The 19,029-nt window shown below is 33.3% G+C and overlaps 2 protein-coding genes across 3 annotated transcripts; one reads left to right on the forward strand and one right to left on the reverse strand.

Moving 5' to 3' along the window:
• Window positions 1–1,688: 1,688 nt before the first annotated feature.
• On the reverse strand, window positions 1,689–11,596 carry LOC131645098 (calmodulin-binding transcription activator 2-like). The gene is made up of 12 exons (XM_058915755.1): window positions 11,437–11,596; window positions 9,246–9,365; window positions 8,554–8,669; window positions 8,270–8,358; window positions 7,934–7,973; window positions 7,470–7,647; window positions 6,960–7,252; window positions 5,704–6,231; window positions 4,672–5,324; window positions 3,656–4,235; window positions 2,159–2,482; window positions 1,689–2,070 (listed from the first exon to the last, which is right to left on the reverse strand). The coding sequence occupies exons 1-12, from the start codon at window positions 11,474–11,476 to the stop codon at window positions 1,957–1,959; spliced, it is 3,075 nt and encodes a 1,024-aa protein (XP_058771738.1). The 5' UTR covers window positions 11,477–11,596; the 3' UTR covers window positions 1,689–1,956.
• A 3,560-nt stretch (window positions 11,597–15,156) lies between these two features.
• LOC131645101 (copper-transporting ATPase PAA1, chloroplastic-like) lies at window positions 15,157–17,959 on the forward strand. 2 transcript variants are annotated; one of them, XM_058915760.1, is made up of 5 exons: window positions 15,157–15,439; window positions 15,526–15,579; window positions 16,291–16,447; window positions 17,526–17,575; window positions 17,742–17,959. In XM_058915760.1, the coding sequence occupies exons 1-4, from the start codon at window positions 15,191–15,193 to the stop codon at window positions 17,543–17,545; spliced, it is 480 nt and encodes a 159-aa protein (XP_058771743.1). In that variant the 5' UTR covers window positions 15,157–15,190; the 3' UTR covers window positions 17,546–17,575; window positions 17,742–17,959. The 2 variants fall into 2 exon arrangements, with proteins under 2 accessions (XP_058771743.1, XP_058771742.1); XM_058915759.1 differs by having other exon boundaries at window positions 15,158–15,439; window positions 17,739–17,959.
• Window positions 17,960–19,029: the final 1,070 nt, after the last annotated feature.

A 19,029-nucleotide genomic window follows, 5' to 3' on the forward strand; every position in this document is an offset into this window, starting at 1 on the left:
GCTTTTGGAGGAAGCAAGTGATACATGAATTCAAAAGGACGATGTGTCAGCGTTAAATAAAGTTTTTTCAACTATGAGTCGCGATGGTCTAGCTTTCTCCCTGCGAACGAAAGCATATTCAATCATTTTACCATGTCTCATTCTTTGTTTATTGTAATTTATTTTTTTCTATAATCAAACAAGAAAAACTACATCATAATCAAATAAGGTATTGACAAAACGAACTAAAAAACAAAACTAACACGTAAATTTGGATTTTTTTTATCCAAACTAAAGGTGGAATGGACGAAACCAGCATAGACGAACCAGACATAAAGAATGCATGAACCTTAAGCTCAAACCTTCAAAATTGCAAACCAACTATAATTAGGACAAAACTAAAATGTCAATTTTATTGCATGTAACCTAATGTAGCATAACTACAACTTATTTAGTCAATGCATGCATAACAAAAATGAAGAAATGAGAAACTTACCAAATGCCATAGATGGAAGATTCTGGAGTAGATGTTGATAGATGTGTTAGACTTGAATGCAAGAGAATTGAAGTAGTGAGAATGCTTGAATTTTTTTGAAATAAAAGTACACTCACGAGCTCTGTTTTACATAACTACTCAGAAGCTCTATTTAAAGTGATTTGCTCATCAGTTCAAACACAAAAATTATTTAAACCTAGTAAAAATCAAACTCAAGATCTTGATAATATCAGTTCAAACACAAAAATTATTTAAACCTAATAAAATTCAAACTCGAGATCTTGAAAGTATCGCTTGTGATCAAGTCATTACCAACATGACAGCTCCTAAGGTTTTTTGTTGATTAAAAATAAACTCTCAATTTCAATTGAAAAAAGGCACACCCAAATAAATATATTATAGTTGACGTGTAATATGACTCATTTTTTGATATGAATATGTTTATTTTTGTTAACCCAGTGTAATTGGAATCTTTGACCTCAATAAACACTTCAAAGAATCTCCAGAGCTTTGATTTTTTATATATGCTATGAAACTATCCCTCAAATCAAACAGGATATCTATTTTTTTTTCTAAATCAAAGTTGAACTTCCATTCAAACCGTCCACTCCAGAAATAGAAACATGAAAATGGCCACCTCCACTTGCATTGCATCAAGTAGTGGATGGAAGCCAAGTCAAATCTTACAAAGGTATAGAAAAAAGAAAAAGAAGATGTGGTGTCATGGTCATCATCATCATTATCACAATGGCAAGAGTTTCCAAACGTTGAAATAGTCATCAATAGTATCATGTAGTACGAGGTGGGGATTCTCCGAGCACATGTAAATGTTCCCTCTCATATACTCCTTCCATCTCATATTATAAATAAGCAAATTTTACTTTTTTGATTAATTAAAAAATTAATATATCAGATCTATACTAATTATTCAATGAACCTAAAAAATAAAATTTGCTTTAAAAAATGAAATTTGCTTATAATATGAGATTATAATATGAGACGGAGGGAGGGACGTATGCAGGAAAATTCGTGATGGCAAAAGTAAAAGACTAATCAAATTGCAAGAAAAAATTGTTAGCAATAAACAAGCAGGATACTCATAATTAGCACTTGTGGTTATAATTCCTCTGGCCACACTTGACTTTTTGTACAAATTATCGCAATAGTACATTAGCAAGCTAAGCTACAACATTATATTACAACCCCAACCAACTATGAACACAATCTCATCCTGTCATAGTAAAATCACTGTCAATAAAATCCAACCATGTCTCCTTAGTTTACAGTATCTGAAATATAAAATCAGAATGCATGCTACCTATTAAAACCTATGTATATATTCAGCCTTTGATCCAGAGTGATTTTGATTAGAAATATTTACATCAAGATGATGTTACATGTTAGGACTTTCCCTCTTGCCCAATAAAGCCAACTGGCCGTATATTAACAGTAGGGACGATAAGAGTGATACCAGTAGAGAATCAATCAAATGCTATGGGAATGAAATTATCGTCATCTAAAAGCATATCAATATCGATCAAATCCTCTACACCATCAACTGTCTCTTCAGAACTGATCAAACCCATATTAGAATCCTGCCAGATATAAAATGATTGTGATGAGCATGTCATCAAGTTTAATATTTTAAAAGTTTAGACATTTTTCAGATGTAAGAAAATTTACCTTCTTTTGACGGAAGTCTTCGACAACATTTAGCACGCGCCGGTATTGAGCCCGTGCCTCTGGATACTGAACCATGGACTTCACTCTAGAAAGGGCCTTTTGGATCTTTTCCTCTTTTTGTTTCCGTCCTTCCTTTAGATAATCATAATCATCTTCTTTCGGAGAATCATTTTGTTGACTGGGGGCTTTATTAAGGGTTTCTGGTCGAAACCCACGTAGACCACTACCCTTGCGTCTCCAGCGTAATATAACCTTCTCCAGGATTCCCACAGACCAGATGACAGTTTTATACTGCTTCCTTACCTGGTGACCTCTTACATGGGCCTTAAAACCACAAAATTACAGAGTCAGTGGAAACAAGTCAAATGCATAAGGATAGAAAAAAAAATAGATAGCAAAAAGGAAACAATGAGTACAAGAGGTCTTTTTCTTTTGGGGGTACACAGGTGCAAAGAACCCCACAGTGGGGAAATGGCAAAGTTAGCTTGGCAAACATCAACATCACACCTAAAACTTGGGCTAGAGGCAATTGAACTACAAGCTTGTAGGTAGTCCCGGAATATCTTGTCTAGTAGCTTTAAAATACTATTTTATTTTATTCCTTTTCGGGCGGGTGGTGGCAGTACCGTAATTGAGGAAATACTTCAATGAAATTGTGCTACTGATGATAGATTGATATTACTCTATGGTATACATCAGTTTAAGTAAAATTCCACTTCAAGGGTTCTTAATTGCGCCTGAATCTTCCATGAAATCATGAAATGGGAATAGGATCACTTTTATGACCTCAACTTGGTGCCCCCAAGCATATGATTTGATGAGGAGGTTTTAATGCATGTAAATGCATTGAAAGATGAACAAAATATGAAGATTTTTTTAACACGTGCATTCTTCACAATTCGAATAGAAAAAGCATGGTTCTAGATAGAACATTATGGCAAAAGTTGATCCATTTAGCCGACCCCTCTTAGTGGGACAAGGCTGTGAAATGTGTGAAATGAAATGCTTTCTTCACATTGCCTTCTCAAATTTGAAAATCACAATGTCTGATCCACGTGTTCATGAAAGTTATCGAAGGGGTAAACATAGATAGAAAAGTAAGTATTAGAAGTTAGGAAAATATCTTAGAGTATCTAATAAAGTATCAAAATTCTAAAATCATATCTTAAGATTAGTTTTCATATTATTGAGTTATTATCCTAACTAGTTTTCCTATTTAATTAAGATAACTCTTGTATTAGTATAAATAAGAGTAGGTGTTTAATCATAAACAATTATGGCAAATTACAACCATAATCCATAGTCTTCATTTTTTATCCCCTCTTTATATAACTTCAACAGTACTACAAAAGCATTTTTGCATTCTTAACCTAAGTATTTATCGAACAAATTCTCCAATATAATCAATTTGGCACCTTCTATAAGAACATCTAATCTATGCAAAATAATATCTGTAATTTTAAAATTGAATTAAGTAAATAGAACAGATCACTTAACCTGGATTTTAACAATTCTTTGACGAATGATCAAGAACTCTTTCCTCTTCTTCCAACCACGAAACTTCTTCTGTATTTGAGTTGCAGCGGTATTGAAGAAACCATCTCCTTGTCCTGATTTGGACGACTTAGAATTTAGTAGGGAGAGAGCCCGCTGATCTAACAAACCAAACTCATCATCCTCATTCTGAGTTAACTGTTTCCTCTGAAAGGACTGCATTCTGAATACTTGATGTATGCGATCGGCAGCTTGTGTAGCATTGCGGACAGCGGTTAGAGAATCCTTCAGACAGAGGGCATCAGGCATATCATTATAGACCACAGGTGTTGCAGTTCGCTCCAAGACTGTCTGTACTGTTTTCATTCCTGGAACTTCTTGCTTACCTTTTTGTTGATCATCCACTGTGAGGGTTTCAAGGTGGCTTGTTAATGAAGACTCCGCTAGAAAACCAGAGAGTCCTTTATGCCCATTGCTAGAGGCGAGATCTGCGGCTGTTCTACCTGAAGGAAATTCTGGAGATGGATCCGTCAATGCTCCACAATCTGCACCCATGGATACAAGGACACCAACTGTCTGCTCTCTGAACAAAGGAAGACAGAAGATATATGAACCGATTTAAGTAATGCTTGAATATAATACTGAGAGAAAAATTATAGAAAGTTCTGTAATCTTCCTTTAACTGGTCAAATTAATTGCTTTAGGGATAGCTCAGAGTGACTAATGCACATGCATAAGGAAAACTGTTGTAATGTTTAGCACCCAACAGTTTAAAGCACGAAAGGGGGGAGGGGAAGGCAAGAATTCTGTTCGCGCAACATACATAAATTTTCTTTAATCAGCTTCATATGCCAAGGACAAGCTAAATTTGCAAACAAATTCACAGTTCAAAAAGTCTTAGAATATTAAAACAAGAGTAGCAAAGGAACATCTAACCAAATTAGCGGACAGAACTTCTGTTATGCTCAATCAACTTAACACAATAAAGAGAGGGAGGGGGGATTGTCAAGTACCCTAACCTGCCACAAGATGCCGCCCAATGCAAAGCTGTCCATCCATTCACATCACGGAAGTTGATACTAACTCCAGCAGTTAAAATTGGGGTTATTGCCCAGTCATAACCAAGAACAGCTGCTAAATGTAGCACGCCCTGCCCATCCGTATCTAACACATTTGGCCCTTTACCACTCTCGGTTAACTTATGAAGTAGCCACGAGTACAGTTTCTCTTTAACCTGCTTGTGAAACAGAGACTGCTCTTCCTTACTTGAATATTCTTCTTCCTCTCTTAGTGAAATAAGTTTAGAAATTAAGTTCATTTTCTCCACACTGCCCTCAAAGGTTTGATTTGAAGGGTGCGCTGGTTTTAAAGAAAGAAACTCCTCCAGTCGCAAATGAAGTATCATGCCAGCCGAACTGTTGAAAAAATCGGTATAATCTACATTTCTAGAATAGCCCTCTCTGAAATCAAATTCACGCACTTCGCTGCAAGCTAACCTATTGGAACATGTTACATAGAAAGGGACCCGGCCAACCTTATGAGGAGGAGCTTGACAGCACAGAATTCCATTAGCTACAACCTCAGCAGGAACCTCAACCTCCCCAAACATACAGGACCAGTTACAGGTTGTCACGTCTGATTGACTTTTCAAAAACGATCCAATAATCAACACCTGCGCAGTTTTGGAAAGGATAAGATACTTTAAATTGAAAAGAAGTGCAACCAATAACCAAATATAGCATACTAAAGGAGGATAAGACTGTAAATACGTATTACAAAATTCAAAGATGTAAGAAATACTACAAAAAATATAGAATGGAGAACATTAAAACTAAGATATTAAGAGAGAAAACTGCTTGCATCTAACCAGAGAAAACTAACATATTTATTCTCATTATAGAAGAGGGTGAAAAAAGGAAACCAAAGAGTAAGGAAATTATTGCTGAATTTTTTAATTGTAATAACGGTTGGTAACATAGTAAGAATTGATATATTGGCTTTTCATCATTTACTATCTATATTATTGAAAGTATTATCCCTGAAATAAGTACCTCAATGTCCGACTCAGCACAAGCCCATTTAGGTGAAAAATCATTTATGCTATATAGTTGGTCCTGAGACAATGATGGGCTCAGTGAGGTATCATCTATGACATGCCCACATTCATCTGTACTCCATGAAATACCACTTGAGGACTGCATATTCAAATTATCCACCTCACCAAGTGCTTTAGTAATCCATCGATTGAAGCTATCAACCTTCCTCAAGCTCTCATCCCTATCCAATAATGTGCGCCTCGCAGATAAGGGATAGCTAATAGTTTCTTCACTAAGAACTTCACTTGTAGAATTGGACTTGAGGTCATCTTGCTGTTGTTCGTCTACCTTTTCTTCCAGATAGTTTTGCTGTGCAAGCTTCTCTTTTGGCTCACCGTGAAAACTGAACATGACAGGATCAATTTCAGAACTTTCATTACGATCTTCATTCCCTAGTAAACCAGTTCCATAATCAGATTCAAATTCCAAACTCAATGACTGGGTAAAGGTTGGCATGTGTCCTGTGTTGTCTTCAAAAGGAATCTGTGTCCAATCAATAACAGTATGAAAATAGTTAAATTGTTGTCGCCTAAAACTTATAAAGATGAGTAGTTCGAACATTAAAACTACATATAAAATAAAATAAACAAAGAAATTAAAATTACAAAGTTTCAAATTAAGCAGTCAAAAGATAAAAATGACTCCAAGAGTCCAAGCCAAGTTAATACATGGTCACCAATTAGATATTTAGGAAGAGCACAAGTTAGTAAAAGCTCATCTCAACAGCAATATGGATACAGATAGTTCTGGAGAAGGTTTGAGTCACTTAAAAAAATTTTAAAATGTAGTTTATCACTGAGTTTGACTGATGGAAATCCGAATCTGTATCAAGATAATGAAAAGTCCCATGCTTTGTTTTGAAATACAAAATGCAGAAACTAGAAAGATAATAGCCTAGGCAATTAGAATGTGTCTAGTCTCTCCCAACTTAACCCCTGTAAGACTGTAACTGCTACTTCCTCACTGTATAACCCATCTTTTGAATCACTCACACACTATCATCCCCACTGCTAACTCAGCAATAAATTAAATCATGGGAACCTTTCACTTTCTTGGCCGTGATTCCCTGCATGCACATAATTTTCCTTACAACGCCTTAGTTAGAATAGTGTCCTATCAGTCTCGAATATGACTTTTCAATTCCAAAATATAATAGCCACAGATGATGCTGTTGTGTACTGATACATATATTAGGCAGTAGCACAAAATACCTGCCAATTAGATTGGAGAGGCTGAGAGCTCCCTGCTCCAATAGTGAGACCACTTCTGTTCATTGAAAAGTCACCCAAGATGTTATGTTCTGGGTCAAGGATGTTTGCCAGTGAACTAGATGGAATGGAAGGAAATGATACAAGAGAAGGATCAGCATGCAAGACTGTGTCCCATGAAGCCAGGCCATGTGCTTTCAGGCCATCAATACCAGTAGCATCATTTCCCCGAAATTTATCCCTATCAAAATGTGGGATATATTCCGTCCCAGAAACTGATGACTGTCCATAATCACCTGAATATATTTTCAGTATACATAAAAATTGAGTTGAGAGGTTACAAAAATAATCATGTCAGATAACAAAGATCAATTAACATAAAGCAAGGTGGCATGCGAAGGGACCATACTTACAAATATTACATGCAAAAGTACACCAAGATATGAAAAACCTTAGCTTATTTTTCCATTAAAAAATTTTGAAAATCTGTGAACAAAATTTAGACAGAACTACCTGAATCGGCATCTTCACGTAAAGATGTCATGCTGCTAGTTGGGCTCATGGAATCTGTACTCAGTGAAGGCACACTACTATAACTTGTAGGAAATCCAGACGACGGAGAATTGACCTTTTGAGAATCTGATATGACCCCATCGCTATCAGCGTTTCCTCCCGTATTTGACTTGTTACCCTGAAAGATAAAGAATCCACAATACATAAGTCATAGAGCAAACAAGTTAATCAATACCAAACCTACAAAAGAAAGATTCCTATATGTTGAACAGCTTAAAATCATTTCTGTCTGATTCAAGACTAGCATGATAAAGGGCCCACTGGTTAATGCTTTAAATAAATGATTTCAAACTTGACTAAAAAAATGACTATTTCTTCAAAGAAAAGAAAATATATTAAGCAAGAAAAGGAATATATGAAGAGTAACAACAGAAGTAATTTTATTAAGAAAACAAAGAAAATACCTTAACTTCCAAGTAGTGGACAAATACTATGTGTGTATCCCTGCAGTAAAATATACAGATATATTCTGATCAATCATAAGGAATAAAATACTTTGACATATGTATGAAAACTTAAATACAACCCCAAATGACGTTAAAATAAAAAACTCCTATCGCCAAATTTTAGACATAACGCTAAAATTACAAGGACAAATAGGTAGATTACAACCAAGTGGAGTATATCGGCATGTGATATGATTGCAAATGCACTGAAAATAAAAATACGAAGCGACATGTGTGTAATATCACTGTAATTTCCATCATACAAAATCTTGAAGTAAATTAGTTCATACTCACTGTTCAAGCATCCAATAGCTTCGCCTTTGAAAATTTTCGTTTTCTTCTCCATGTGCGTAGTAACAATGTAACACATCAACACTTCCCACCTAAATTTGCTTGAAGGATATAATAACCCCAGTGAATAATTATTTAATGGTATAGAAACTTGCTTTCTAATTAGAGAAGACTGATTGATAAAATAATAATTAACGTCTTACATATAAGCAAGTTTTACCATGACTTGATTATATGTAAGTCCTAAAAAAACTAGATTCATCAACAACTTTCAAATTTTGGGTTACCTTTAATTTTTCATGAGCTTCTTTTACAGTTTTTCCATCTTTTTTCTTTCTCCAATTATGCCCATCCTTTCTAAAGTATCTCAAAACCTTCCGGTCAAAAAGAAAAAGTGAACCGCCTGGAAAATACAAGTCATTAAGAGTGTGTTTGTTTTAAGTTATGTAAAAATAAAAACTATTCTAAGCAATGAAGTTTCCTTCTGTTTGGTTCAAGTAATCAAAATTATTAATAGGTATTAGTTATTCCCGGGAATCTAGACTAAAGATGTTTTTCCCACTTTCTATTCTCATCTCAAGGGGTGGGAGTATTATACTCCCATCATAATAGAAGTTATTTTTTAATTCCTCTAACGATATCTTCCCACTTTTACATTCATTCTACTATATTTTTTATATTTATAATTTCATTTAGTTTTGAACTGAAAAAAATTTAAGAGCATTCTTAGAAATGATATATACTCACTAAATATATTTTTTAGGATTGGGAATAAATGTTCCTGGTATTAATGTTATGAGGAAAACCATTCCCATGAAAACAATCATATGCAAACCATAACGTTTAACAAAAATCAGCTAAATAAATCTAAGGCAAACAATCATAGGTGATTTGTTAACCCATGCATATTTAAGCTTAGGCTTTTGGTAGTAAATAGAGGTGCAAAATAATTTATCAATAATATATGCAATAACCGTACTCGGTGGCCTTATATGAGGTTCTGATGTGATATGAAACATCCGATAATTACGAAGAATTTCACAAATTTCTGCAGGTCGTAACCACCGATGCTGGGCTTCAAATTGTAATTGCTGGATATCTGCACATAAAATTGTAATATTGTATTACACTCAAGCAACCCTAAAGAAGAACTACAATATAGCTGCAAAAAGTCATATGCATCAATAAGAAAATAATTAGTTACTGACGAAAAGGAGAGATAAGACTGAACAACACAATGCTTCAGGCTACTGGCTGAATATTGAGGTCAAAATGCCCAGTTTCTTCACACCTTAAGCAATCATTTGTTTCTAAAAAAAATACTTTTGCTACCAAATATAATCTTTCCTTCAGAATCTTGTTGAAAGTTTTAAGCAGAAATGTTTTTCTGAGTAAAATTTGAAATCAAAATCCTGTTGAAAGTTTTTAGCAGAAACGTTTTTCAGAGTAAAACTAACTAAATCCAAGGAGACACTGAGTCATCTTTCTTTTCGGAAACCAATAATGATTGTTAGCGGGTATGGTCAGACCCCTTCTCCCCAACCATTTCTAGATCTAACAGAAATGAGAGATGTATGTCAAATCATCTACATGATAAATAAGTAGCATCAAATAATATCATGAAAAAACTGTTGGGTTGGTTGAAATTATTAAAATCACGTTACAGATGTAAGCCTTCAGTTTAACTGCCACTTTGAATGGCCATATATGTCAAGTATATAAGAAGTGATGCAAACTTAAGCTATAAGTCTTCGATAGAAACTACCTATTTAAAAGAATACAAATCCACTAGACAAATAATGATTCCACAACCAGTGTTCCAGACCAACCACCCTTTTTCTATTTAAAAATTAAGTCACGTTATCAAGACATGCTTTCACCAATTGCATATTTTTAATTTACAATCTTCACCAATAAACCATTTCTTTACCTACATCATTACTAATTTTACTTGACTCTTCTTTCAGCAGTTACATAAATAGAACTAATTTAATTAGTGATATGTTCACTATCTATGTTATGTTTGAAGCATTGTACCCTCCACTTAATTCCTTTTTCCTCCCCTAGTGGCATGGCTTCCTTAGTAGATTTATATGCATATTCATATTAGATATTATAAAATACCACTGTTTGAATCCAACTAGTTTTTTTTTTGTACAAATAAGGGTAAATTATGGTGCTTTATTTTGTCCATATAAACATTTATGACTTTTGAAAAGTTGATGCCACTACCATTACACTTAAAATTTTCTCATAGGACTTTATAATGACGCTTATACTCCTGTTAGGTTTTATATTTTCATTTGGTATCTTGTTAACCTGCCGTGTTAAATCCTATATTTCTTCAGAGACATCTCCACTTATCGTGTCCTGCCATATCGATTCATAACTGTGTCTGTGTCCAGTATTCCTAACCCATTTTGGAAAACTTAATCGTTTCTTATGGTTGGGTAATAAGAAACTATAGTTGAGATACTTAAAAAATCCACTTTCCTAAGGCTCCCATCTCTATCAACCAAACACCATCTTCTGTTCCTTGTTTCTCACAACCAATCTGAAGTTTTCTTCCCTGTGGTATTACAGAACAACTTGACACAGCTCAAATGCAAGTGCTTTCAAGTCTAACTAAGGTCATACTTGAATAACAAATAATTTAATTTTTAGCTTATAGCATAATCACTTATCATGATAAAGCACATAAGTATAACCAATTTACATAACAAAAGATAAAATAAACTATAAACTATCTCAGAGAGCTTATGAACTCAAGTTGAAAACAAATTAGGAACATGCATCATATTAGAAGTGATATAATACTCAACAAACAGAGCCTAGTTTCAGTACAACTTATCCAAGTCTAATTTCTCGATAAAAAACCCTAAAAATCAAAATAGAAATTCACATAAAACAACCAAAACCCCAAATCAATTAAGCTTCAATTCTACTATAGCTGAAACAGAGTTCCATTAGCGAAACCATTATCATGACTGACTAACACTTAGCCCTAACATAGCTGAAATTGAAGTTCAACAAAGCTCCATAAAAAAAAAATATCCAAAAACAAAAAACAAAAATAGTAACAAGATCCAAGCAATTAGTCAAATTAACACCGATTAACAAAGAAAAAAAGTAACAAATTATGAAAACCAAAAAGGAATTGAAAAAATGACCTAATCGAGGACCCAATTCGTAAGAAGAACGCTCCGCCATAGCGATGACTGAATCTGAAATCAACGCGAACGGAGAACGACGACGAAGAAAGAGAGAGAGAAGAGAGACTCTGTTCTTATTTTATTTTGTTTTTTGTTTTTTTGTTTCAACACTCGAGTGACGTGTCAAAGTGAAAAACTGACGCGGTATATTTGACATTTTTTAATTTTTGGGTTTTTTTGTCTGAAAATTGTTTATGGAAAATTGAGTTTGAAAGTTTTGGAAATTAATTGTAAACTGGCCAATAGTTTTATGACGCGTGGTGGATAGGTGGGTCAATTTCAGACCAATATCAGGAATCACGGACGGTTTTTATCTTTAAATAAACGTGGATAATACAAATTCTGCCTCTTTGGTGCTTCCCAACAAACAAGTTATACTGATTTTGGTTCTAATTGTCGAATAAAATTATTTTAAAATTATAAATTATTTTGTTTTTTATTTAAAAATAATTTATAAGTATCAATTATTCATGTTTATTTACTTTCAGAGTACAAATAAGTGGTAGAAATCAATAAAAAGCTCCACCTTTTTTGCCAAGTCTTCAAGAAAATGCGAGCATACAAAAAAGACTAAACCCCAATAAGTTTAGTTTTAGAGTACATGAAAGAAAATTACTTAAAGTTTATTTAGTGAACAAAGATGAAAGAAAATCACTTTAATAGAATGTTGATTACACTATCACAATTTGCATCAAAATTCGCTGAACATGCCTTGTCATTCAATAAAATACTAAAGAAATAAACATCATTCGAATGGACGAACGAGTGTAAGAAGACCTTGACACAAATGAAGCAAGTCTTATCCCAACTACTAGTGATAGCAAGATCATCCCAATGAGAAGTGTTATATGAGTACTAACTATGGACATGCCCTAAACTCAATCCACCAGAAACTCAACCCAATGATATACAATTACGATCCTTAGCCAAGAAGTCGATATTCTCAGGAGCCCTATAAAAAGACCTCGAACACCATAGGTGGAAGTACACAATTTTCTACTTTATTTACCTCTACCTTATCATTTTGCTTACTGAATTGAATGTCGAAGTATTTATAGGTATTGTCCCCCATCAACATACATAAGCATTTATTCGACTATCTTCCTCAAAGTCACCTCCTTGATCCATTTTAGATAAGGAATAATAATCAAATTTCCAATAATAAAAAAGACATAATTCATATATGATAAAAACACCTACTAACATAATGGGGAAGTAAGATTAAAGGTGTAAGAACGAAATCAATGATCCCCTAAACTAGATGATCTTATCCAAATTAATAAAATAGGTTCAATAATTTATTATGTTTGAACATAAAATGAACAAAATGAGTCATTATTGATTTTACTGTTGATTTCACTTAATTCAAACTAGTCATTCATGCCATAACCAAATTGTGATATTTTCTTTTATTTCACGATATATTAGTAGTAGTATTTATAAAAAAATGTTTTATTTATATATTTTTAATCATTAAATAAAATTAATTTTATTTTAGTCTTAGTACTTATTTTAGTAGTCTAAGTTGATGTAGCATATTCCTGCTTTTGAGAAGGTGAAAGTGCTTTGGACGGCTTTATATAAGTTTCTTTATATAAGATCCATGTTGTGCCATCATGGTGTGCTCCAGACAGATCTATGTCCTAAATGTCATCAAAATGCTGAGACAACTCTACACTGTCAGGGAACTGTGAATTTGCTACTCACATTTGAAAATCTATTGATTTATGGGTTAAATATAGGGGTGATCGCGGTGCGGTTTGGGCGGTTTTGACGAAAAAATCATCCGAACCGCAAGCGAAAAAATCGTGCGGTTTGGTTTGGTTCGGTTGGCTTTTAAAAAAAATCCGAACCAAACCAAACCAAACTAATGCGGTTTTGTTCACTTCGGTTGGTTCGGTTTTTATAAATATTTTATTGAGCCATACATACACATATAGATGACAACATAATTTTGTATTTAGACATTCATACACTATCAAATAACAACAAAACTCGTCATATTTTGACAACAATTTTCCATTTAATATGTAAAAATTAAATTAGACAAAAGTGGAATATTAAACATAAAATAATAGCATAAAACAATATAAAAATATTATAATGAAACAGAAAAATAGAAGAGACGAGAGGTAGCGAAGGTGAAAAAGAAAAAAAGTTGAGAGATTAGAGAAGAAGATGGGCGATAAAAACGAAACTGAATTACAGAATATTTACATAAAAATGAGAAGGTGAAAATGAAAGAATATAAGAGAGTAGAGATTATAGAAGAAGAGGGAAGATGTATGTGACAAAGAAGGTGCGATAATATTATTAGAGATTTGAGAAGATCAGGACTGAAAAATATATGTGTAAGGATGAGAAAAATTGTTCGTAATCATAAGGCTAACGTATAATAGGTTTAAGTTTGGGTTCGTTGTGAGTAAAGTAAAAGTTAGGTTGTAACATAATGCGGTTTGATTCGGTTTGGTTCGGTTTACAAAATACAAACCGCAAACCGAACCGAACCGTGCGGTTTTGTTAAATGATGACCCAAACTAATCCGAACCAAATGCGGTTTTTTGCGGTTTCGGTTTGGTTTGGTTTGGTTTGCGGTTTTCTATTGGGTTGGTTTGGTTTTGAGCACCCCTAGTTAAATATGTTTTTAGTCCCTATAAAATTACCCAAAATGATTTTAGTCCCTATAAAAAAATATTGACTTTTAGTCCCTATAAAATTATTTTTGCACTCAGTTTTAGTCCATGTAGAGGGACCAAAAGTGAGTGCAAAAGTAATTTTATAGGGACTAAAAATTAATATATTTTTTATAGGGACTAAAAGCCAAAATTGATATATCTATAGAGACCAAAAACATATTTAACCCTTGATTTATTGGACTTACTATTCTTTCAGGAAGATAGTTTATATGATTTGATTAAACATGACATCAATGATGACTCCGTCTTTTTGGCTGCTTGCTGGTGGTTGTGACGCGCGAGGAATAAATTGTGTCTTGCTGGTGGTTATTAATGGTATTTTCTTATACTTTGAAATTCATCATAGTGAATTATGTTCATCTATTAACTAAATGTGTTCTCAAGCATAATTTGTCTCATCCAACGAGAACGACATGTTGGAATGCACACAAACACAGTAATATGACATTGAATGTTGATGGTAGTGGCCTCGGGTTTCAGTGGATTGATTCGAAATGCTAACGGTGCTTGGTTTTATGATTTTGCAAGTAATATTTATTATTCCAACATCCTTCAGGCTGAGCTAATGATACTATATCATGGTTTGCGTATGACTTATGAATTTGACATCAAATATCTGATGTGCTATTCTGACTCCAACTCTACTATCAAGCTTATCTCAAAATCAATTAATATTTGACATCACTATATCACAATTCTTCGCAACATTAAAGAAAATTTCACTAGAGAATGGCGAGTTCAAATATTTCACACTCTTAAAAAGGGCAATACTTATGTGATCATCTAACAAAATATGAGGCTAATAATGATGCAGCGCACCGATCTTTTACCAAACCTCTTATACAAATCATCACTCTCTTACTAGATAACGCTCAGTGAACTTTATTTTGGAGATTTTTTTTCACTATCTAGTACCCAAAAAAAGAAAGAAAAATATTGAAAAATAAAAAATATCAAAAACGGATTTGATCTTATATATAATTGGACAATATTTGGTCTTCAAATAATCTTCAACCATGTCATCTTCTTCTTCTTCGATTCTTGTAATCCAAATTCCTACAGCAACAACGGTTTCTGCTGTGAAGCAGATATCACTTTTCAAACCTCTTAATCTGAATTTTCAAAAAGGCAGAAGCATCCAACGGCAGCTGAATCACCATGCTCCCTGCCACAACTCAGTTAAGCCATTGCGGTTACGGTGCTCAGCTTCTTCCAGTGGTGGGGACCACCTCCATGAAGATGATGCTATTGTTCTCCATGTTCGGGTCTGTACTCATTTTCTCTTTCTTATCGTATTTTTTATTTTGACATGAACGAATCAAAGTGAACTGAATTCCAATTTGTTATGCAGGGAATGATGTGTGAGGGATGTGCATCTAGCGTCAAAAAAATTCTCGAAACTCAAGTATGTATATTTCATTTTTGTTATTCATGTTTTCTATTTTCACCATTAATTATATCTGCGCAATTGTAAAGATTAATCTCTGAGCAGGTGAGAACTACAATAGACGGTAAAACTTACACTAAAAAAATTTAACACTATCCAAGTGATACGAATAGTGATAAAAGATTAGTTAGATAAGTGAAATTAAGATTGTTCATGGGACAGACAGTTTGTGCGAAAAACTGAATCGAACCAAACTAAATTATAGAAAAAATTCACTCGAACCGAACCAAACCGTTTCAATTTACTAAGAACCGAATGGAACCAAAATTATTGGTTTGGTATGCCGTTCCGAAATTCCAAACCGTACCGAACAGTTTATCAAAGAACCGAACCGTTAAGCTATTTTTCAACTTTTTTTTTTATAAACTTATTTTAAACATTTTTCATTTTTCAGTCTTGGTTCGGTTCAGGTTCAGTTTCGGTTTGGTTTTAGTTTCAGTTCGGTTCTAGAACTGTTTGGTATTAAGGTTTGATTCACTAACCAAACATAACAGTTTGGGTATTTAAACTTCAGTTCGGTGTTCGACAGTTCAATTCAGTTCTTGAATTTTTTTACAGCCCTAAGTATAATTCATGAAATAATTATAAAACTAAAACTACTACATATATAATAGATGATTTTTTTTTAAAGCTATGATTGCAATGTAAATGTATGTTATTAATGGACAGCCACAAGTGTTATCTGCAACTGTGAATCTAGCATCAGAGACAGCACTAGTTTCACCTTTATTATCTGAAGATAAAACTCCACCAAATTGGCAAAAGCAGTTAGGAGAAACACTTGCAAACCATTTAACTACATGTGGTTTTGCAACTACCCTTAGAGGTTAGTATACTTTCAACATTCTCAGCATATCTTACATATTTCATTCACTTTTCTTATGCTGTTTCATTGATCAACATCTGCACATGCTACTATATTTGTTGGTTTGCTTTTTGTTTTCTAAAATTTCATGTAATGCAAAGATGTTGCTTGAGTTTATAGAGCTGATTGTGAAGCATGACACAGCAATAATTTTTTATACATGAAGTTGTATTAAGTCTGCATAAAAAAAGGTGTATTGAAATTCTATCATATAGCCATATTATGTCTAACAGAATCAAAATGAGCTTTCTGCTTTCTCTCCCAGTTTCCCTAACAAAACAAATCAAGTATGATGGGAGTTGCATGAGATTTTCTGGAAGCTTTCTGGTTGCTCTATTCTTTTTCATTTCATGTATAATGCTTGCATTCACTCACTAAACATCCCTTTATTGATACCTACACAATTAATGGTATATCCATGGTCTATAAATGAAAATATGAAAATTCACTTATATATTTTTTAGGAACCATACTCGTAATGTTTATGAAACACCAATGATAACTTTACTAGTAAGGATTAGTAAAGCCATAGTCGAATAAACTAGGGAACTGTGAATGAATGTTTCTCTATTCACTCGTTTATTCGACTGCGGCTTTACTTGTCCTTGTATAGTAATTCTGACCAGCCTCAGACAAAAGCCCACCAAAGGCTATTTAATGTGATTGATCCTGATTGATATGATCTCTTAATGGTGATTGAGAATCAAGATTAGTTGTTTCCAATTCCATCCGGGATTATGATTTCCTCTCATCCGCCATACATGCGCCCCCAATCATATTTCAATCAGATACTTTCCTATACCAAATTTGGGCCGGCATAACCAATTTCGCTCATGCCCGCTTCATGACCCGCCTCAAGAAACTCGACATGTACATGAACTTTTACCTTGATTCAGTTTTTAAATAGTTGCTCATGATAATGGACATTCAATCTGTAGCTAAATCTACTTGTTATTCATTTGATAATTACTACCCAACTGCATGTTAGTATAAAAATAATTTGATTTACATGAAGCATGGTGGGTTGGTTAATTGGCAGGTCAGGAAGATAGTCGCTAAAAAGTGGTCATCTAAAGTCAAAGGTTTAAGGTATGCTGTTACTCAACAAAAATGAAAGTGTTTATGATATAATAATGATAAAATCCTTTAAACAACTAAACTGTTTTCAAATCTTTTATCCTTCAATTTTAGATATGTATAAGATCCTGATTAAGAACAATTTGTGATGTTATAATTTCTACCTTCTTTTCAGTAGGTGATTCTGAGGCCACTTATGGTGATTATTCGACCTGCGCGCTGTAGAATTTACTGATGTTCAATATCAAGAAATTTGTGGACTCATTTATGTGAAAATGGTTGGGTTTTGTGTGCACTTTTGCCGTAAATAGTATATGTGTAACCTCCACTGATTTTGGATGCTTGAAAAATTTTACAAAAGGCTATTCGAAAAAATTGCAAGCAACTTCAAACCAATCCTTGTGATCACAAAGGTACTAGAAAATGGTTATCCTTCTAAGGAATACCTCTATTGAATTCTGTTATGATACAAACAAACAGTTTTAAAATTGGTGAAGAGTACACAAACGAGGCAGCCATTTTTAAACTATGGAAAGAAATTAAATTAACATGATGCAATTTTAAACTAATCATGGATTATTTGGTAAGCCACTTCGAAGAAAAAAAAGGTTTTATAAAATCATGCCTTGTCAACACTACAAATTTTTTTCATACACACGTCTACAAAATGACCTATTTTAGAGAAATACATCCACTTTTTATTTGGTGTTGAAAAACCAATTCTACCAGAAACCAAAGCTTTTAATGTATCGTTATGGATTATCGTATAACCTCGTGCAATTTTTTTAATCAAGTTAACTTTTTGATAAAATGTTGAAAAGTATCGTTATGTATTCTCGTATAACCTCATGCAATCTTTCTAATAAAATGTTGATGAATAAATGTATGATTCTCTTACCCCTTACATGTTAAATTTACATAAAAACAATTTTAAAATTTAAAAGAGTGATTCTTCTCATAAGGATGGCAAGAACAACTCCCAATATCCTTAACCACACATTAACATATTCAGGATGAGAAGTACACTCATCTTTAAAAATTAACATGTTTAATATTAGTTCCATAGAATATAAATACTAAATATATAAAAAAGACTAAATTACCCTTTCTAGAATACAACAAAACCATATAATAATATCATTTAAAACATATCAAGCAACTTAGTTGCTTTTAAATAGGCTACTCACTCATACTCTAATATTTTGAAATTTCCCAATTTTAGTCATTTGTTGAAATTATTATATAAAAAATCATAATGTGATTATGCTTTAAATCTTGTAACATAGCACTCATGTCATTGATGTAGAAACATTCAGATAAATTAATTATTTCGATGCTATTGATTAAATTATAAAGTAAATCATTTTTTAAAATTAAAAATTAATCTTCTCATAAAAAGTGGCATTGAATTTTTCTCCAGAATCAGTGAAATCAAAAACCAAAATACACAGGACACATCATCCAAA

The sequence above is a fragment of the Vicia villosa genome, linkage group LG1, assembly GCF_029867415.1.
Source record: "Vicia villosa cultivar HV-30 ecotype Madison, WI linkage group LG1, Vvil1.0, whole genome shotgun sequence".
Lineage (NCBI taxonomy): Eukaryota > Viridiplantae > Streptophyta > Magnoliopsida > Fabales > Fabaceae > Vicia > Vicia villosa.

Bases quoted from the DNA above. Each gene is read 5' to 3' on its own strand.
- LOC131645098 (XM_058915755.1), bottom strand. From the start codon at position 11,476: ATGGCGGAGCGTTCTTCTTACGAATTGGGTCCTCGATTAG. The intron at 8,359-8,553 runs GTAACCCAAAAT...AAGCAAATTTAG, and splicing joins AAGCTCATGAAAAATTAAAG to GTGGGAAGTGTTGATGTGTT. The intron at 7,253-7,469 runs GTAGTTCTGTCT...AAATATATTCAG, and splicing joins ACGTGAAGATGCCGATTCAG to GTGATTATGGACAGTCATCA.
- LOC131645101 (XM_058915760.1), top strand. From the start codon at position 15,191: ATGTCATCTTCTTCTTCTTCGATTCTTGTAATCCAAATTCCTACAGCA. The intron at 15,580-16,290 runs GTATGTATATTT...ATTAATGGACAG, and splicing joins AAAAAATTCTCGAAACTCAA to CCACAAGTGTTATCTGCAAC. The intron at 16,448-17,525 runs GTTAGTATACTT...GTTAATTGGCAG, and splicing joins TTTTGCAACTACCCTTAGAG to GTCAGGAAGATAGTCGCTAA.